Source organism: Vespula pensylvanica, chromosome 2 (assembly GCF_014466175.1).
Source record: "Vespula pensylvanica isolate Volc-1 chromosome 2, ASM1446617v1, whole genome shotgun sequence".
NCBI lineage: Eukaryota > Metazoa > Arthropoda > Insecta > Hymenoptera > Vespidae > Vespula > Vespula pensylvanica.
The window spans coordinates 6,107,434-6,128,096 of NC_057686.1; the positions used below are offsets into that span (position 1 = coordinate 6,107,434).

Sequence of the window (20,663 nt, forward strand, 5' to 3'; positions counted from 1 at the left end):
AAAGTAATGCTGAAATTTTACTTTATCGATAGTTTGAAAATGAACTGTTTTGATTTTTATAAAAATAATATATATCTAAATATATATTCGCTGATTATTATTTTTTACCAAACAATCAACAAAATCTTGATCTTAGTTACAAATTTACATATTTTATGTACATTTGTCCACATATTTCTGATGTATTCAATCTACTTATTTGTGCAAATATTATTAACAATATAAAGTTATAGTACTTTAATGTTTAATTAAAATTTAATTGAAAAAATTTTGAAAATATACTGAAATATGCAGTCATTCGCCCAGTAGTACTTGATACATCACAAGTAATATCGACCCAGGTCTTACCACGTGGAGGTTGCTACATCTGGAGACCCACGGGCTATGACTCTACTCTAAACGCGATACCGGCGTGATTTGCCATTTACAGAGAATTCAGGTCCCAATGTTAACTGAAAGAGAGTAAGTCCCCGCTTACAAATAGCATGACCATCATAATAATGGAAGCTTCAATCAGGACCTAGATTCGACGCGTGCATGGATATATTTTTTATCCTGCCCGTTGCAAAGAAAAAAAAAGAGAAAAGAGAAAAATAGAGAAAGGTAAGGAAAGGAAAAAAGAGAAAATGAAAGGAAGAAACTCGCCAAAAGATCTATACCTAAGGGCCTGACTTTTGAATCCCACTTTAAAGAAACTAGAATAATTCATTTGGAATAATTGATTAAACTATTATATGGTTTCATATATATGTATATATATATACACACATTTTTTTGTATTGAGCACTGTAGAACATTTTGTATACATACCATTTTATGGGTAAACGTTCTCGTAATTAATTATAAAACTTATAAAAGGTAAAGTCATTCTTTATTTTTGCTCAAAAAGTCACATACAAGTTAATTGTAACTGTACCATTTAGCAACAAGAGATTGTAGCATTTGATTATTACTGAATACGTTAATTATTTAAAAATATGCCCTAAGTCAAATAATGTAATACATTCGAAAACATTTAAAATCATTAACAAACTACTTTTGACTTTTTTGGATTATTCACATAGTACAATATAACATTAGCAACATTCTAATAACGATTGTCTATATAGTAACTCATATAATTATGTTATTTAATATATTAATATACAACGTATACATTCGAAAGCTAAATAAAATCATAGAACGCAATGTATATGATACACGCAATAATAAAAGAAGTAGGATATTTCTAATGTTTATATACTTTTTTTTGAGAATGGATTACTTTCGTACAACGAATCATGTACAAGAAAGTTTAAGTTAATGAAATATCGGAATTCTTTTTTAACAAATAATTGATTATAATCCCTTGTACAGGAACACGTAATAATTTTTATATATTAAAGGTATATTTATATATGTGTGTGATTATGGCCGTAATATATACTTTCTGCTTCAATGTAATAACAATAACAAATCCCAAATATTGGTGTACATTCAATAAGATATATATATATATATATATATATATATATATATAATATACATACATATAATATATATATATATATATGTGTGTATATTAAGACTGAAATAAATGTGTCATTAATAATTAATTTTACATTGGTTTAATGATTTTATTTGTATTATATTTTAACGCAGCTTATTGCGTATGAAATTATAAGTAAGTATTCAATGATAGGAACCTGCATATTCCGTTCCAGAGAATAAATAACATCCATCTCAATGAACTTATTTAGATTATTTCATTTTTTAGCCTTTAAAGACTTTTAGTATAATCTAGTCAAAATTGTAGTTGCACGTTGCATGTTTCTTGGAAATTTATGTTCCGTCGTCATTACCATTATCATTATCATGATCATCATCATCCATTACCATCATCATTTAATAGATTATTTCTCTTATATGAGATTTTTTTACACAGATTACTTTCTACTTAATCACTACTATAACGAATATAATAATATTTTTTCATTTTATAATGTACTATAGACGAAAGACATCAACAATTAATTTTGTCTAAATAAAGAAAAAAAATTTATATTGGAAAATGCGCATTCCATGTAATTATAAACAATGTTCATATGAATAATGTACAATTGATTGTATACTTGGTAGCTATACATTCTGCAGGAAATGATTGCTTAGATTTTGTAATTCAAAAGGATTTTTCTCCTTTGAATAGAACTATTTCCACAGAATTATATCTTACATTAAAATATTGTGATTCGTATAGATTACAGATTCAATCAATCAATAAGTTTACTTTCATATGAGAAAGGAATGATTGTTAATAATAAATTACGTTTTATCATATGATATATACACTTTGGCGAAAATACACTGTTTTAAAGGTATAGCAAATTATACCAAAGATATTACAACAAAGCTGAGAACTAGCTAATTTCTGATCTAACTAAAATTATAATTTCATGTAATTAGATTCTAGAACCTTGGTTTTAGGCAACACTATATTATATGATTCCATATGGAATTCATTTTATTTTTTTATATTGTGAACTATTTCCTATAACACATATTAATTTGTTAAAACACTGTGCCACACTATCAACATGTGTGCGTATATTGCAAAATTATAAATATATATATTATACTTAGGGATTATATTTTTATGGAACTTTCTGAAGAAATCATTTGTCAATACTAGCACAATTTCTCTAAAGATCAGACTGTTAGTTTTTAATACATATATTTTATATAGCTGTATGTTTGATACAGCATACCCAATTCACTTGCATATGTCAGGTCATATGAACAGAGGTGTAATATACTGGCAATGATATATGTTACTGACTCCAATAGAGATATATTGCCCGCGTGTGTAATATAAGATAACATATGCTGTTATCTTTAATGGTCCACTCTATTCCTCATAAAGCATAAACAAATTTCACATCGTTTTACCTATTTGTGAAGCACAATTTTTAATGTAAATTTTCTAATATAATGCGTGTACAACGCAGTCACGCTCTGGTAACTGACGAACTTTCATCGAACCATCTGCTCCACATGAAAATAGACGTCCTGCTGAGTCTACGTGTAATTGTGTAACACCCTGAAATAAAACATATAAATATCGTCTTTCACAATAAATTCTTTAAAATAATTTACAGTATACCTGTCCGATATTTTTGAAAAAACTAGATCGTGGATGTTCTGCAGGAAAAGAGTGTAGAAGACAATGGACGGTTAATCCCCATATCTACAATAATAATTCATTGTACATATTTATATTCGGTTTTACTGCATAAACTGAATTACATATTAAATTAAATTTATTTACTTTAATATCTCCATCTCCGGCACCGCTAACAAAGAATTCCTCATGTGGATCCAAAGCTAAACATTTGATAGCAGATTCGTGTGCTTGGAATCTATGACGTTGTTGTCTTTGTCGCACATCGAATATATTGATATCTCCTTTTTTACCACCACTTATCAATAACTGATGTTGTGGTGCTAATACGAGAGAACTAGCTCCTTGTTCGTGACACGTAAAACCTAACAAGTGAAATAATTAATAAAAGAATGCATACACCTTTCCAATAAAATTCTTGTTTATATACCTTGTATGAGAGATTTATTTTGTGGTAGTAATGTATCCCAAAGTGCAACATTGCGCCCTTCGGAACCATGACCTGCAGTAGCTACGAGACTACATGCTCCAAGAAAGACGAAATCAGCTGTTACTTTACTATGGCACTGATAATTCTAAATAGAAAGTACAATTTTGAGATTAATATAATCCATTTGTCGCTAATTATATTAACATTTTCATCAAAGAAACTTACGAAGAACGGACGTGCTGTTCCTTCTCTGCAAGCTACTTGGAATAAACTTAAGTGTCCATCGGAGTCAGCCACTCCAAATTTGTTACCATGTTGAGAGAAACGTACGCGAGTAACTTTAGCGAATGTACCTGGTGGTCTTGGTGTTGCTACAGCTGTTTGATGACCCCATTCCCATAACGAGACCGATCCATCTTGTGATCCAGTTAAGTCTAAAATCGGGAATATATAAATTGTTAATGAATATTTTTACTAATCATGAAATCTATAATATAATCATTTATTGTAACAAGTTTTACAAACGCTTACACAGTGGTAAAAGTGGATGAGATGAAATCCTTCTAATACCGTCGATTTTATGCTTCAGAATCTGTTGTAATAAAATAAAATAATATTAAACAAGTGCATGTATTAATTATAAAAAAAATACACATTTATATCCGTAAATGAATATAACAACGCAGTAATGCTTAGCAAGTATGAATATAACAGATAGTTCCTTATTTCAATGCAAAATTATATAGCAATTATTTGTTCATCAAATTACTTAATCTATGTAGAACATGCTTGAAACTTCGTTAGATAATATGCAATACACAGCAAAATGTTGAGTATGGTAAATTAAAAATTTAATGAGTTGTTTTTTCTTTGAACATTATTTAAATTGAATATTTTGTGTGTTTTGTATGTATGTACGTTTAATACATTAATATTTATTGTAATACTTAAAAAAAATTTGTTCTGATGTGACACTAAAGTTTAATGTATGAATCTAATCGTGATCTAAATATGCGAAACAAATATGAATGTAGCAGCATTTTAACACGTTTTATACAAAATCTATGTTAGTAACAAACATTTGTTTATGTCAAGTTACACATATACAATGCTGCAACATGCAATGCACACTCATTTGCAGCATATATTTAACTAGAGTTTATATACTTTACACAAAAGCCATGAATTTCTTTAGATAGCTAATTAATGAGATCTATGCTCCAAGCTCCATCAACTGAATATCACTATCATTACAGTTGAATTTTGTACATGAAATATATTTTTTACATACTGTGATATCAAGAAAAAATAAATAAAATTAATGACCTGTACATAACTAAAATTCGTAAAATTTACGACATCAATTAGTATACATGTTTCTAAAATCATGCCTTAGCAAGATATTACATATATCACTTCATCACCTTAAAAATTGTGCTCAACATCTAATCTGTGATATTCACAAAACACAGTGATCAAATTTTAATATAAATCATGCCTTACCATTGAACTATGTTATTCAATGTAATTTCTTTATATCTGGTTTGTAAAATCAATGATTCTATACAAATTTCATTTTTAATTTAATAACTATAAAGAATTAATTGACTTTATGACAATGATATATATTTGTTAAAATAATCTTTAAAAATATATATTTCGATGTAGTCTCGAGATGTTACAAGCCAGAGCAGGCTGCATTAGCAGGCAAGAAATTGAATATGAAACTGGCACTAGGACAGGCTAGGGTCTGTTTGATCGTTATCTCACCGGCTGCAACAAGTGTTTGCTCCTATCAGCAACAAACTGACAGAAACGCAGGTCGTGGGAGCCAGGAAAAGCAGGCATCCCCTTCATCTGAGCGAGCGAATGAGCCACCAGGTCAGTGACGCAGACCAAGTTAGATGTTAGGCAAGCATTGAACAAGCAACATTGTCTCTGTCACCACTTGTGCTACCCCGACCCAATATGTCACATTCATGGCTCCCAAGGCTTGACTCGTAATTTTATTTTGATATTGGGATATTTTGAGAAAAAAAATGTAGAAAAAACTTAAAAATATACTGCTTTTCATTTACATTATAACTCTTAAAAAAAAAAGAAATAGTAGCAAAATATCTATCGATAGTTTCACAAACGATATTTGTTTTGATTCAAATATTACATTTTTTTTTTGCAAAACTTAAATAAATATCTTTTAAAACGAGCAAGCCTTGCATATAGCCGTGCCCTAATTAATAAGGCACTGTGCAACTTAATTCTTGACATTCCATGCAATGGATAAAATAACTTATATGTTCTTTACTTTTCTTGTTTATGACTCCACAATACTTAAATAATTGAGACAAAAAATACCACTTAAATACATGATCACGTAATGTTAAAGTTATAATGTTACTTAATAAAAGATAATAATAGTATCACTTATGTGCTAAAATATTTGTGATACAAAGAATTTAATTGCAAATATGTGCATTGCATATGATAAGAGACAAACAAATAAAAAATAAAGCCACTAAGTGCATTACAGAAATTTATATCTGCTTTATCAATATACTTGTACAATATAAATTACTTAAGAGAAACTGCTTAATTTTTATTATTTATAAATTCAAGGAACAACCTGGATTAGTTTTGCATAAAAAATGGAATATTTGCATATATTTAAAAATAAATATCTACTGATCTTCATAGCTTTTATTAGACTGAATATATATATATATATATATAGAGTCTAGTTTAAAATAATATCAATATCATTATTACTGTTACTACTATTTCTCTTCTTCTTTTTACTATTTGCAGCCACTGCAATTTGTAAGTTAATTTCAACCACTATTATATTGTTTTAAATATACATTAATCTCTTAGTTATTTAAAAAATTATGGTGCCAGTAAAAGTAGACTTATTTGCTATAGGGGATACGAACATTAATTGATTTATATACATTAACACAGATGCAAAGGAGCACAACATTTTTCGATCGATTGATATTCAGTTTTGGTATCTTTGAGTTTATGTACTTAATATTTGTTATATTATATTAGCATAAATGCTGTTTCTCTTAAACATAAAATCATATACATATTAAAATATTTGAAAAAATCAGAAGATCTTATTAGAATTTCGATTATATGAAGAATATAATAGACAACAATGCAAACAGATTTGAAAATGTTAAACAAATAGGCAATAAATGTTATAAACACTGGGAAAGTAAACGAAAGAAAAACTTTAGTGTCCTGTACAACACAGAATATCAGAATAATATTAGTATAATGTAAAAACAAAAAAAAAAAAATAATAATACGAAGATGATTATTTGAAAACATAGAAATCTGATTACTGTGACAACATATACAACTTAAACAGTATAAATGTCAACTCACCACACTAGCACCTCGGCCACTCTGGCTTGCTATACCTGACTGAGGTTGAGGACTATTTGATTGTGGACTTTGTGCAAGTAATGGACGATCAGCTGCTGTCTATAAATAATCAAATATCACACATATGTATTTTATCTAAGATAAATAACGAATCTTTATTGAATTTATACCTGTATAACTAAGAAGCTAGTTGGTTGCACAGGTTCTGCATCCTGTTGTTTATTTAAATTAATTATATCGAATTCACATTCATCTTCTAGCCATGATGGAAGTTCCAAGAGTAATGATATATTCATTTCCTGAACTTCACGAGGAGTGGCTAAAGCCATTAATCCTCCATTTACCTGCTCAAACAAATTAATTAATTATAATATTGTCATTGTAATAAATAAATTAAAACAAACCTGATTTAGGCAGAATGCACTAATACTATCTTGTTCCTTGTGAATAATTCTGACAGGCTCAGCTACACTTGTTGTACCACTGTCACTTCCTTTATCCTCGCCTCGATTTAAATTATCTACAGCTGTTTGATTGCTATCAAGAATAGATGATAACGATCTCCTTTTTCCAAAGACTGCTCTTATGAATATATCTTGAACCAATTCTTGTCTAACTAAATAGCACCATAAACGATTTGCAGGAGCTGCGGATGCCATGCGGGTACTAATTCGACGAAAAAATTATTCATTTTAAACAGATAGACAATTAATAATATAATTTACTTTTTAATTTAATTTTACTTACTTAAATGGCGTGTTTCCTTTCTCTAGTAATGCACGATACTTGTGAATAGCTGGCTTTCCAGGTGTGGGTGCTGGATCTGGTGTACAACCCGGTATATAATTTATAGGCGCGGGTCCTTTTGATTCTAATTCCTCTCTTAAAGTTTCCTGCCATTGTGCTACGATACCTAACGTGCCGTGAATTAATGGACTACTCACTGGTAATTCTGTAATAGAAATATCAATTTTAAGTTTTTATAATACAAAATCGCAAATTGCGATGTATATAAAATAAAATTACCTTGCATTTCTATGCCTGCAACGTTTAAGAAATCTTGCAATTGTTTTTGTAATATTTTGACAATCGCTAATCTCATGATGCACCAGCTGTGAGAGTTTGGATTAGAATGTTCTATGTTGTCCTTTGGTTTATTCTTTGGCTTCGAATTCGTATCAAACACGTCTTCCTCATCTTCGGAAGAATCTAAATCCGATACAGCGGAGTCTGACGAATCGTAATCTATTTCATCCGCATATTCACTCTCTATACGTGGCTGATGAAATACGATTGATAAATAATTTGTATTTAAAATATATATAGTTTCAATAAAGCAAATATGTTACCTTCATTAGGAAATACGAAACCATGCTCATCTGAGGTGAAACAAATTGTTCTCTGTAAGTCGGTTTGTCTTCCTTCATATTTGGTTGTTGTCCTGTGAATTGTCCTAACAATTTCATATTTAATTTCATACGTTGTTTAGTAAGCGATGTCATAGTATTCCACATAGCACTAGTAGTACTTTGATTTTCATTCGAAATCTCTGCTTTCTCTATAGCGTTTGTATTAGCACTCTGTAATATTTATAGAGAATAATTAAAATTTATTCAAGTTGAAAAAATGATGAGGTATGAAAATATTAAGATATATGCTAACCTGACTACTCGTACTTGCTACTCGCAATAGTTTTTTGACACCACCTCCAAAAAGGCAAGACCAAGTGCTATTGTCAAAACATTGGCCAACAAGTCTATATAAGATATGGCTATCACAGCTTGATAAGGCATAAACGAATAAACTCATATACGTTGCTACAAAAGTTTCGCAAAGGAGAATGTTTAATTTTGGTGTATCTTCATCTTTTTCGCGTGCCAATAAAGCACGTAAATTTGTAACACCGGGCCACTTAGAGGGTGAGGTAGTTATGCATACTCCATCGTCCGTTGAATATCGTCGATGATAACGATTTGAAGCAACTAAATGACCACCAGAAAATGTTTCTATTTCTGCCACTACCGGGAAGCTGACAAAAATTGAATATTATAAAAATATGTATATGTATGTCATTATTTAATAAAGATCATATTACCTATCTGGTTGATGATGTTTCATAACAAAAGTATCGGAATCGCATAAAGATTGATAAATACAAGCACTAAGTGCAACTGCTAAATCTCTCATTATAAACACTTCACGGCAATATGTATTTCTATTAGGCATCGGAGGATTTCGTAATTCTACTAATGTTTGTAACATATCATGTGCTAAAGACTAAAGATAAGAATAAAGTTCATTATTTCCCTATCTCTTAATATCGAATATGTTAGCGTTAATTTTATGTACGAACCTGTAAATGTCTAACAGGATCAGCAACTACTGTTTTATTACAAGCAACGCTCGCACTTAATAAAGGAAGAGTTGTCGGGAAAGGAAGTGGACTAAGTAATTGTTGTTGAGTTTTCTCCTGTTGTAATTCTTGTAAAAGAAGTACTAATTCCATTCTCACGGACGCTAAACCCCCACCAGATGCTCCGTGAAGAGAACAATATGATAATAATGTTCTTAACAACGTTTCATTAGCTAAAATATACGATCCACTATTATTTTTTTTTTATTCTCTTAAATATTTATATTCTATATACAATTTAACTACATTACATACCTTTCAACCATTTCTTCCTTTTAGCAGCTCTTTGTACTTTAGCTTCAAAATCTAATTTTTCTGCGACTAATATTTCATGCAGTGTGGGTTGTTCTCCAGCTCTACATGGAGGTACATCATCTACCATTCCACCTTCGTCTAAAATTGATTTTATAATATAATACATATTGAAATTCGTTTTAACATGACAATAAAATTTCTTATATAATTACATTCTGAAGTATTGTTCGCATCTCCATCTGTGTTGACACTATAATTACAAAGTTGTCTCAAAGCGTCTACTTCTCGTTCCAGCCACACATACAATTGATACCTAAGTTGTCCTCCGTCTACTTCAAAACCAGTAGCTAATGTCGATAATTCTTCCATGAGAATTTTTAAACAAGCAACAAATTTTAATTGTTGTGCCATAATGTCTAACTGCCCAGAAGGTTTTGCTAGTTCTTCTAAAATATTAGATATCATTATTGTCTTACTAACTGCGAATAAATATTTAAAAATATACTAATTAAAAAATGATGATAAAGAAGAAAAAAATATTCGTACCTTCTTTGTCTAATTTATTAACAGTGCCATTTTGATTTCCATCCAGTTTCATGCTTAATGGAGGACTATCGCCATCTTCGTTATCGGCATTATCATCGTCCCAGTTCAACACTAATTCTTCAGTTTGTCGTACAATAGGTTGCGACCAATTGGTAACTCCCCAATCGATAGAAGCAGCCGATTCTAACGAACAATATTTAGCTTTATTGTTGTTTTCTGTTTTATTGTTATAAACGTGTAATTAATTTATACCTTGAGTATCAGAAGTTGGTTTAGTTTCTCCTCCCCAAACGATAATCCCTGTGTCGATTTGTACATCTTGTGTCCTGGATTTGGTTGGACTATTCAAGAGACCTAAACAACGATCGTTATTTATAGAATTTCATGCACTTTTTAAAATAATATAATTTATTCAAAAAGTACTCTATATGAAACTTACTTGGTGAATTTTCACAATTTGTGTCCATAACTTTACTAGGTAGTTTAGACAAAACTTCAAGAGCAAGAGCAGGACAGCCTGCTTTAAAATGAGCATGAGCAGTAGTGAAATATAATTGTCTTTCTAAGGGTGTAATACTGTCTTCCAACGTTAGATGTTTATCTGGTTGGGTCTTCACCTCTGTACCATAACTAAATCCTGATATAACAACAGAATGACCCTTCTTTTTATCTTGTGCAGTAGAAGCAATATACTGTCTAATTAATAATGGATGTGTACGTAAATAAACGTAAAAATTGAAGACATTTGGATTTGCTGTAATATATGAAAAATAAATTAGAAAAAGTATCAAAGTCAAATTGTAATCAATTATAAATAGAAATTCAAAAAAATTACCTGTAGCACCTTCAGGTTTATCAGACTCATCATTATATTGTGGATGCATGCTACCAACATTAGTCAAAAGCAAAGTATTGAGAGATCCTGAATGATCTTTAAGTATCCACAGTGCCATACTTCGTAGAAAAGGATCAGGATGACATTTATTCATATCTTGATTTTGACCGTCTTTATCGCAGCCTAAAATTTCCTCATAAAGCAATCTTCTCATATGTGGAGATGTCGTGTCATCTTCGTAAAGTCTTGCAATAACCATTGCAAGTTGTATATCATTTAATTTGTCCAGGCATACATCAATGGCATCTTTCAACGCGCCTGCTAATAAAAAGAATGCTGCAGCATGTTCGAATCTTTGTTTTCCAAGTAGAGCAAATGCATTTTTCAAAGCTGCTTTTCTCCATCTGTTTTCTGTAAAGTTATTTGCAAAGAAGGAGGTCATTCTGTCATCTTTTTTGTTTCTAAACAATCCCCATACTAAATTCTTTTTCTTCATAGCTAAATAATAAATCGCAGCATCCAAAGGATCTTGATGTTGTTGAAATGCCGCTTTAGCGATCTTATCGATACATCGTTTTAATACAATATTACTTCTAATCCACCAACCAACACCAAGTTCTTTTAATACAGACCATTTGGGTTGTCCCTTTGCATATGATGGAATTAATCCTAGTAATTCTTCTTCGGACTCGGAATGGAAAGCCCATACAAGGTTGTTAGATGAAATACCTTGCTTTTGGAATTGTGCTCTTTGTGCCAATGGAAGACAACGTATTAAATAATTATAATGTTTCATAGCCAAGAGGAATCTGAGTCCACAGTCATCCAATGAATCCATAGAAACTGCTTCACCATCAGGTATACCTGTTAAATTTTCTTTTGCAATTGCATTCTTAGCCGCATCTATTGCAAAACGTTCTGCAAAATCAACATTACACGTTGACACGGTATCAGCTAATGCAAGAAGATGCATTTGGTCAAGACTAGATAGACCAGGTAAATGAGTATGAGTTAAAAGACGCGACAACATTCTACCCTGTCTGGGACCAAAATGAGATATTCCTTGTCTTTCTGGTACCGAAGCTCGTCTGTCCTTTTGATGCGAACAATCATAATCTTCATCTAACATATCGTCTAACGAATCACCTTCTTCCAAAGTACTATCAAATAATTCATTATAATCCTGTTTATCTTCGTTTTGTTGCACAGCATTTGTTTCTTTATCTGCAATTAAGAGAGTCCAAAGTGGTAACGGCGATATAGAAGTGATTTCAGCATAATCTAAAGTAAGTTCTTCTGGTATTTGAGTGGTTGAACCTCTTGGTTCGAGTGGTGAAGTTGTACCAACGTAACTGACTGACATTGTCCTTGATCTAGACCATCCACCTCTTTGCTTAACCACGTTTTCATCATCAACTCTCAAAGAACAAGAACTTCCTATACATCTAACTAAATGCGATAGAATAGCTTTAACCCATCGAATTTTTCCAGAATTTAACAATTCCATTAACTGTTTCGGATGATATTGCGGTAACACAGGACAAGCTATCCTTGATGCTTCAAAAAGACCATAATCAGGCATGTAATCGAAACTAACATTCTCATTTTGTATCCCACGTTTTTTCTTAGCATCGAGCATCGTTAGATTAATACTACTAACGCGCGATAAATGTGGCATAGATGATACATTAGCCAATCTTCGCTGCGACGTTTCTTGAGCTAAAGTTCTTAAATCTTCGTCTCTTAAATTTCTACTTGCTTGAAATTCATCTGATTCCTGATGTTGTAGATTTGAATGGAAACAATCTTTCTTTGGACTTGGTTTCCATTGCGAATAAACGTGCATCTCTGAATCCATACCAACAACTAAGATACCATCTCTCACCCATGATATTTGCATAGGTAAAGGTGGCAATCCATCGGCTGTAGTTAATTCGATCTTTCTTAATTTCATCCATCGAATTTCATCTACAAATTGTGGTTGTGCTAGTGATGAAGTTTTTCTCAGTATTGGTCTATTACTGCTTTGAGATTCTTTCATTGCTTTCATATTTGCTTGGGCAAGGTCAGAGCAGACTGGAGTGAACAACATAATTTTTGATCCAACACCAACTGTTAATATATGTGAACCATCTTCTTTGGATACCCAATCCAATTGAACTAAGTGTTTTTGTGTCAGCGGACACGTGTTACCATTTTCTATGATTGATTTTCGTAAAGATTGAAGAGTACTGAATGAAGGAACTGCTAGCAAACCTTAAATAGAAATAACATGACATTACACGAAAAGTATTTTTAAATTATGAAATAATTAATTATCGTATATATTTTACCAGCGTTAGATTTCGTGCTTTCTCCATTCTCGCCGTTCCTTGGCGATCTTATATCTTCGTGACTGAGAGTCTGTAAAACTTGCGTAAGCCTTTGTTTTTTCTGTAAAAATCTACTATCATACAAATAGCTGAGATCTAAATGTTGATCTACTGGAATTCGAGGCAAATGAATATTCTTCAAATGAATCGTATCCTCTAGAATCCATTCACTGCCACCTGTACTTTCACATTCATATATTGCAACACAAAGGTTTACATATCTCGAGTCAGGATCGCTTTTTGTAGGACGTGTAAATGATTTGCCATATTTATAAGCACAAGCAATACGACCACTATAAGCTGCACTAATATTTAACGGTTGACCTATAAAATGATACAAGAAAATATACAAGATTTTCCACGTGTATAATTTGTATACAATTTTTTATGATTAATAATATACCAGTAATATCAATTGTAGATTCTTGATCTTTCCTGACCATCTCCCATTCACACCATTCATAATCAAGTTTGTCCGGTATAGTTTTTGTAACTTTACATTTCCAAAAGCGTATGGTACTATCACTGCACGCTGTTACAATTATGTATGGTGCGAAACAAGCAGGATAAATAGATGAACTACTTAAGTGGCCTGCTGCTGGAGCTGCATGTATTACCTATTTATAGAATGAGAGAGAAAGAGAGGAAGAGAAAAATAATAAACGATTGTATATATTCTATTGATAAACAAATTATGAATAAGTATAAAAACCTCCACTCCATCTGGTAATGGTAATTCTTGAGTGCAAACTTTGGTAGTTGTTATAAGAACGTGGCTATTATGTCGGTGATGAAGGAATGCTGTATCATATTCAGCTTGACTTTCACGTCTACTTCTATATCCATTTTGACTTGGTCTACGGGATCTTCTACCTTCTTGATGACTAGATCGTCCAGGTGTACCTTCCTCATCTTCATCTTGGACTAAATGAGAATCTGGGACATACATCATTGATCCTGATAATCCTGTAAAAATAAATATATTGTAAATAAAAGACTGTTATAATATATTTCACAACGAATGTGTAACATGTACCTGTTGTCTCAGGTTGTGATGCAATAACTAAACGCCACATATGTACTGTCGTTCCTTGTTGAGTTCTTTCTAATACCACGATGTAAAATGGTTCTTCAAAAATTGCGGACTGTTGAAGATCCACCATAGCATCCAATGTCGATTCCATAAGACCTAAATCATTACTTGATGTATCTACTCCACATTGTTTTTCATCACTTCTTTCGCCAGTAATTAATTGTTCTTGGAATACATGAAGGAACTGAGTGTTTTGCCAATCCTAAATTATATTATAATTATAAATACATTACTATAGAGATATATATATTTATTTTATTGCAATATAAAACTACAATTTTTTAAATGAACGAAACTTACATGAGTAGCATCATCGATAGCGTCTAATTGTATTATACATCCTGGTCTAGCTGTTGATTGTTGAGAGACTATTTTTATTCTATCATGTATAGAATGTCTAATACCATCATCAGATGAAATATCCGTGGAAAGACTGGCCATTGAATCCTAAAAGAAAAAAAATAATCAAGAATGATTTAACATTCTACTCTATCATTTTACTGTTAATATTGAAATAATTTGAATTAACAACAGACCATCATTCTGCTCCTTCTTTCACTGATAGATACTTCTGCTAACAAAGTTCTAGCATCAATAACAGCTTGATAAACTCTAAGACATTCTCCATCACTAGCAACGAAACAAGCACTAGGAGAATTAGATAAATTGCCTAATGTTGTGCTTGGTAATAATGTTGGAATCCAGGCAACATTACTAAATGCAGAAATTTCTGGAGAATTAATTCGTGCTAATTCAGAAACTCCGCCACTTTTAGACAAAGGACCTACAGCATCTACTCTCCAAAGAATTAATTCACTGCAGAAGCCCTAAAATATAAAAATATATAATTATTAACACGCACCCATATGCGAATGTAATCATATATTCCAAAGAAAATTAAAAAATGAAAATTACATTTATGCATACAGCCGATGGCATATCTTTTGATTTATTCTCATCCTGCTTATGATCTACATGTTCTGTAGTATCTGAATTTTGAGAACAAGTATTAGAAAATTCAGGTATATTATGATGCGAAGTTGTTACCAATAATGGAAGAACAGGATGACAAGTAATGTCATTTACTCGAAAACGATGTCCAGAAGCTCTACATGCATGGCCTATACTTAGGACCTAATACAAAAAACGTCGTGTTATAACAAATATTTTACTTTCATAAAAAGAGAGAGAGAGAGAGAGAGAGAGAGAGAAATTTACTTGAGAGAACTTCGTCTTATCAGCAAATGTAAGTTGCCACAGATTTAATGTTCCATTAGAATGTTTTGATACCATTGATACCATTGGGCTAGGATGAGTTAATAAATCATTAACAGTTTCTTGATTCTTTCCAGTCTCTGCATTATTAACACCTGTAGAAGTTGTTTTATTTTGACCTTGATCAGCATGTTGTACAGTAGTCAGTAATTCTTGTCCTGCTCTTGAAGTTAATGTTGATTGCTCTTCATCTTGTTCAATAAGGCTTGGTAATGGCGTTGTTACTTCAGCAGCTTTAAAAAATTCTTAATGATTGATAAGATAGATAAGATACTACAAAATATATATACAATACATCTTTAATTAAGATCCATATTTTACTATAATTCAAGGACTTACGATCTGTAGGTTTAGTTGAAGATTTTGCAACTTCTCGAATGTTGAGTAACGGTCCTCCAGTATTATGAGAATACATGGATACATTGTGGCTCATAGTAGATGCATCACCAAGAGGAAATGCATTTGGTATTCGTGTAGAAAATGAAATTTGTGCTTGTCTAAACGAACCAGGATGATATTCATCTAACCATTCAATATGCCATATCAAAAAGCTTCCATCTATAGGATGAATTGAGAAAAGCAAATCTGGATTATGATGCCAGTCTCTTAATAATGTTTCTATTTTTGTATCTAACGAATCTGGTGCATGATTCATTGAAGATGTTGCATCTGTTGCAATAGAATTTATAGATGTAGTATTGCTGCAATATAAATTGGTAGATTAATGTAACGCATACTTAATAACATTATAACATTGTATAATATAAAAAATCATTATATCATACCTAAGACTTTGATGAGAATGTGCACTATGAGCCAAGCTATGATGAGAGGAAGTAGTATGTGTAGTATGATGTTCATCACTGCTGTGATCTTCTTGACTTGCGGATCGTCCACCAACACCTTGTTTCTGTGCACTTTGCGATCGATTTCCTTTTTCTGCATGGAGTATATCATAACAGGATAAGATGCTTCCTAATAAAGACATTCACTAACGAAAAACTATATTGCATGCAAGGAAATGTTGTTAATTCTATTACAGAAATATCAAAATTATTTGAAAAATATAATATAATAAACGCTATTTTATCATTCATGCTATTAACGATTATAAAAAAAATTTCATATATATATATATATATGTATGTCTTAGTACACATATTTATAATACTATGTACAAATTTATATTTAATACATCTCTGAAATTGAAGTTGCATTATAGATAATATATTAATTATAAAAAAATATGCTAAAAACATTTTTAAATTATTAAGTTAATATATGATGAATTCAAAATAACAGAGTAAGGACATATATATATATATATGTATAAAAAGTTATATAACTTACTTAATGTATATTCATCCTCTGAATCATGATCTATGTGATCAACTTCTTGTTGTTGCAATCCCTCTTCCTTTTCTACAACCTTTCGTGTAAGCTCTTGTAAAATACTTTCAGCTTGCATAGTAAAATGCATTTCTTTGTTATTAAGCCAATGCAAAATAAAATTTGGTTCTCTTTCAGGATCTCCAGTTATCAAACTTGGTACTAATGGAATATCTATAACATGAATTGCAAATTATATCAGAGTAATATTATCTTCATTTTTTCAGTTTTAAATATTTAATATTTTAGAATACCAGTCTCTGCATTAATGCTTGCTGCTAAGTGGAAGTGCATGCCTGGATAATGGCCAGAACTTTGATAATTATTATGAAAGTCATGCACAGAATACGTTGAAGGTAAAGTTGGCAAAGTAGGTGCCGCATGGCCTGCTTGATGTTGTTGTTTAGCATGGCGACGAATATGAAAACATGTTCTGAAAATAACAGCAATGAAAAATAAATTGTATTAAGAAAATATTTATCGATCATATTTTAAGATTACACATTATGTTATTAATATAAGAATATGTTCTACATACTTCATATGTTTTAGTCGTTGCATAAATCTATGTTTATGCATATTATGATGGCGATGTTTTCCATGATGCCCATGTCTGTCCGAACCTTCGAATTGACTCATATTAGCCAAACCTTCTATTTCAGGTGGTATAGTTTCTGTCCACACTCGACAAATGTTATCCCGACATGAAGTTACCAACATGTTAGATACTGAGCCTCTAATTATTAAAAAAATTTTAATTAAAATTCTATGCTGATAGATAGATTTTTACTATATTTTATTTATCTTATAATAATATACATACTTGGGCATATATTTACTTGTTTTTCTCCATGATAAGTGAGTTACAGCACGTGGATGTGCTACGTATACGAAGCTGTAACTATCACTCGATAATGATTGAGAAAAATTTGATTGATCTACACTTCGCAATGGAAAAACTATATGTAAAAATAAATGTTGTTATGACATATATACATTATTATTTTATAAGCAAATAAAATACTAACTTTGTTTATTTTCAAACCAAATTTTGACTAATCTGTCATTCATCCCAGTTGTTGCAAATAAAGTTCCATCTGGACTAAATCTCATAAGATGTACTGGTGTAGCTGTACGACATTTCCATACACAATTCCATGCACCTGGATCATTAGCATTATTGGAATCCCCAGGTCCTGGACTTTCAGCTTCACCTCCGATAGAAAATGTCACTGCTCCAGCTACAGCAAAAAAAAAATATATATATATATAAGTTTGCATAAATCTTTTATATAGTTTTATATTACGAAACTATACTTAAAAAGATATACAATATATTTAATCATAATATCCTTTATATGTTCAATATCAGTTTAAGGGGTATATGGAATATATAAAGCATTAACATGGCTAATATAATGTATCAAAGCATACAATAATTCATGCTTGATTATTATTACTAAAAATGCTAAATAATATAAGATTGGTGCTCGGAACTCTTATTAAATTAATTTAACTGAATTTTTTATTATATGAAATTACTCCTACAAAATAATGTATGAACTAATACAAAATGATTGTACTAACTAGCATATTTAATAGTTCTACAATAACTAAAATATAAATGTAAATTAAAAGTATTATCATGATCACTATCCAAGCGAGAAAATAATTTCATGTAAATAAAATAATTGAATTGAATTAGTTAATATCCAACAATTAATTATAAATAATAATTTATAATAAAGACATGTTCTCAAAGCTTTTCAACAATGCAGTATTTTCACATGCAAACATATTAATGTTCATTCTCAAAACGAATGAACTCACGATCTTGGGAAGAGTGTGTGGTAACATTTTGATCATTTCCACTCATAGTATTTTCTTCTGATTGTAACGCTTTTGCCTTTGTAGCTGTGCATAATATTTTTATATCAATAAATAAAAATAGAGAATTGTTGTATAAAAAGAATTCTAATATGACTACATTTTTATTTTTAATTTTGTCATTATGCATATATACGTTAAACTTACTATGCTCTTCTTGAAATGGCATAATATTTTGATGCCATAATTGTAAAAGCTCGCCACCTGTTAATAACCTTGTTCCTTCTAAGTTCCATGACAAAGAAGTGATATTAGACTCTGTTTGTAAACTTCCTGTTTGAACCCAACGATATTCCAATTGCTATAAGAAAATTACAGATAGAAGATTTTATTTATATCTCTAATCATATAATGTCAATTATAGAGATAATTTAAATATCATAAAAAAAATAATACACACATGTGAACAAGTACTATGTATCAATGGCGTTGGCTCAAATATGCAGACTTGATTTTCGTAAGCTGCAGCAATTTTTCCCGTATCTGTACTACAATCCAAACAGCTAATCCTAATATAGTTATGTACAGCTCCTGGTATAATTTGAACACGCTCAAAATTGTTAGCCAAAATGACAATGTTGCAGCCAGCGGCGTATGCCTGGATTTAATAGCAAATATCATGAATTATATATGCGAACTGATATTTCTATATCAATATACATATATTATATTTATAAATTTATTATATAAAATATCGATATTTATAAAATAATGCGTGCGGATAGAGAAAAATGTGTAACGAGAAAATGGAAACGGTATTTATAGATAACGTTATTCAATTGTCATCATACGGCAAGATTGTACAATATCGAATAAATGACTTATTGTAAAGGTATACGAGAAAGAAATGCATAACAAAAGTGTCTTTAATCAGCTGACTTTCATATACGTTGAGTCAAATTCATTTTTTTTTCTTAGGTATCACAACGTAAGATTGTTATTGGGACAAGGACGGTATCATAAAGATCGTATAATATATACATATATGTTCTTCGGAGACAAAAAAAATGAGTCTAAAGGAAATAAGGTAATAAACTCACCGTGAAAGATATACCCTCGACAGAACCGACAGCGTAGCAGCGGTCGCCTGCATTGCAGGCCCCGCTTAATATTTGATGACAATTCATTTTATGATCGTTACAATCAGATCATTTTTAATCACGAATTTAATTTCTAACCAATATAAGTATCACGCACGAATTAATCAGCTACCAACTCCTCCTCTCGCAATCCCGAAGGGACACGTAAAATTGACGTGACACAGTAATCCAGCCGCGAAGGTGCGGCCATCTTTAAATGAATATCTATCACTATATTTCTCCCTTTCTTCCTCAAATGAATCTAGTCATAAAAAAGAATAATCTCTAGATGCAACTCCTTCATAACATTGTAACATGAAACTTCTGCGCAAATACTTATTATCAGTTTAGGTCTCTTCCTTTATTGAGTTATATCAAGCGTATAGATATAAACGATATTACAACAGAGTTCGAATTGGCAGCTCACGCAATTGGTTCTCTCATTGAAGTTCAACCAATCAGCTTCTAACGGTATGCAGTACCCTCTGTCGGTGGAATACAAAAATATCGATATTATTCATGAAAAAAAATTTAAAAAAGCC

General features: G+C 31.0%; 1 protein-coding gene across 7 annotated transcripts; it reads right to left on the minus strand.

Annotated features, from left to right (window-relative positions):
• Window positions 1–852: 852 nt before the first annotated feature.
• Window positions 853–20,532, minus strand: LOC122627164 (dmX-like protein 2). Of its 7 annotated transcripts, none has more exons than XM_043808086.1 (41): window positions 20,083–20,532; window positions 19,443–19,640; window positions 19,190–19,343; window positions 18,986–19,069; window positions 18,184–18,396; window positions 17,979–18,114; window positions 17,694–17,891; window positions 17,410–17,588; window positions 17,117–17,329; window positions 16,552–16,705; window positions 16,106–16,467; window positions 15,710–15,999; window positions 15,407–15,625; window positions 15,028–15,318; window positions 14,792–14,938; window positions 14,435–14,693; window positions 14,111–14,364; window positions 13,802–14,015; window positions 13,360–13,722; window positions 11,027–13,282; window positions 10,631–10,945; window positions 10,444–10,545; window positions 10,192–10,374; window positions 9,858–10,091; window positions 9,646–9,783; window positions 9,331–9,563; window positions 9,073–9,254; window positions 8,640–9,006; window positions 8,327–8,557; window positions 8,004–8,256; window positions 7,725–7,929; window positions 7,382–7,643; window positions 7,148–7,321; window positions 6,978–7,076; window positions 5,358–5,444; window positions 4,119–4,179; window positions 3,813–4,021; window positions 3,588–3,732; window positions 3,305–3,522; window positions 3,140–3,223; window positions 853–3,076 (listed from the first exon to the last, which is right to left on the minus strand). In XM_043808086.1, exons 1-41 carry the CDS (start codon window positions 20,167–20,169, stop codon window positions 2,960–2,962), a joined length of 10,170 nt encoding a protein of 3,389 aa, XP_043664021.1. In that variant the 5' UTR covers window positions 20,170–20,532; the 3' UTR covers window positions 853–2,959. The 7 variants fall into 7 exon arrangements, with proteins under 7 accessions (XP_043664021.1, XP_043664020.1, XP_043664019.1 ...); XM_043808085.1 differs by having other exon boundaries at window positions 15,710–16,011; XM_043808084.1 differs by having other exon boundaries at window positions 16,552–16,741.
• Between the last annotated feature and the right edge of the window lie 131 nt (window positions 20,533–20,663).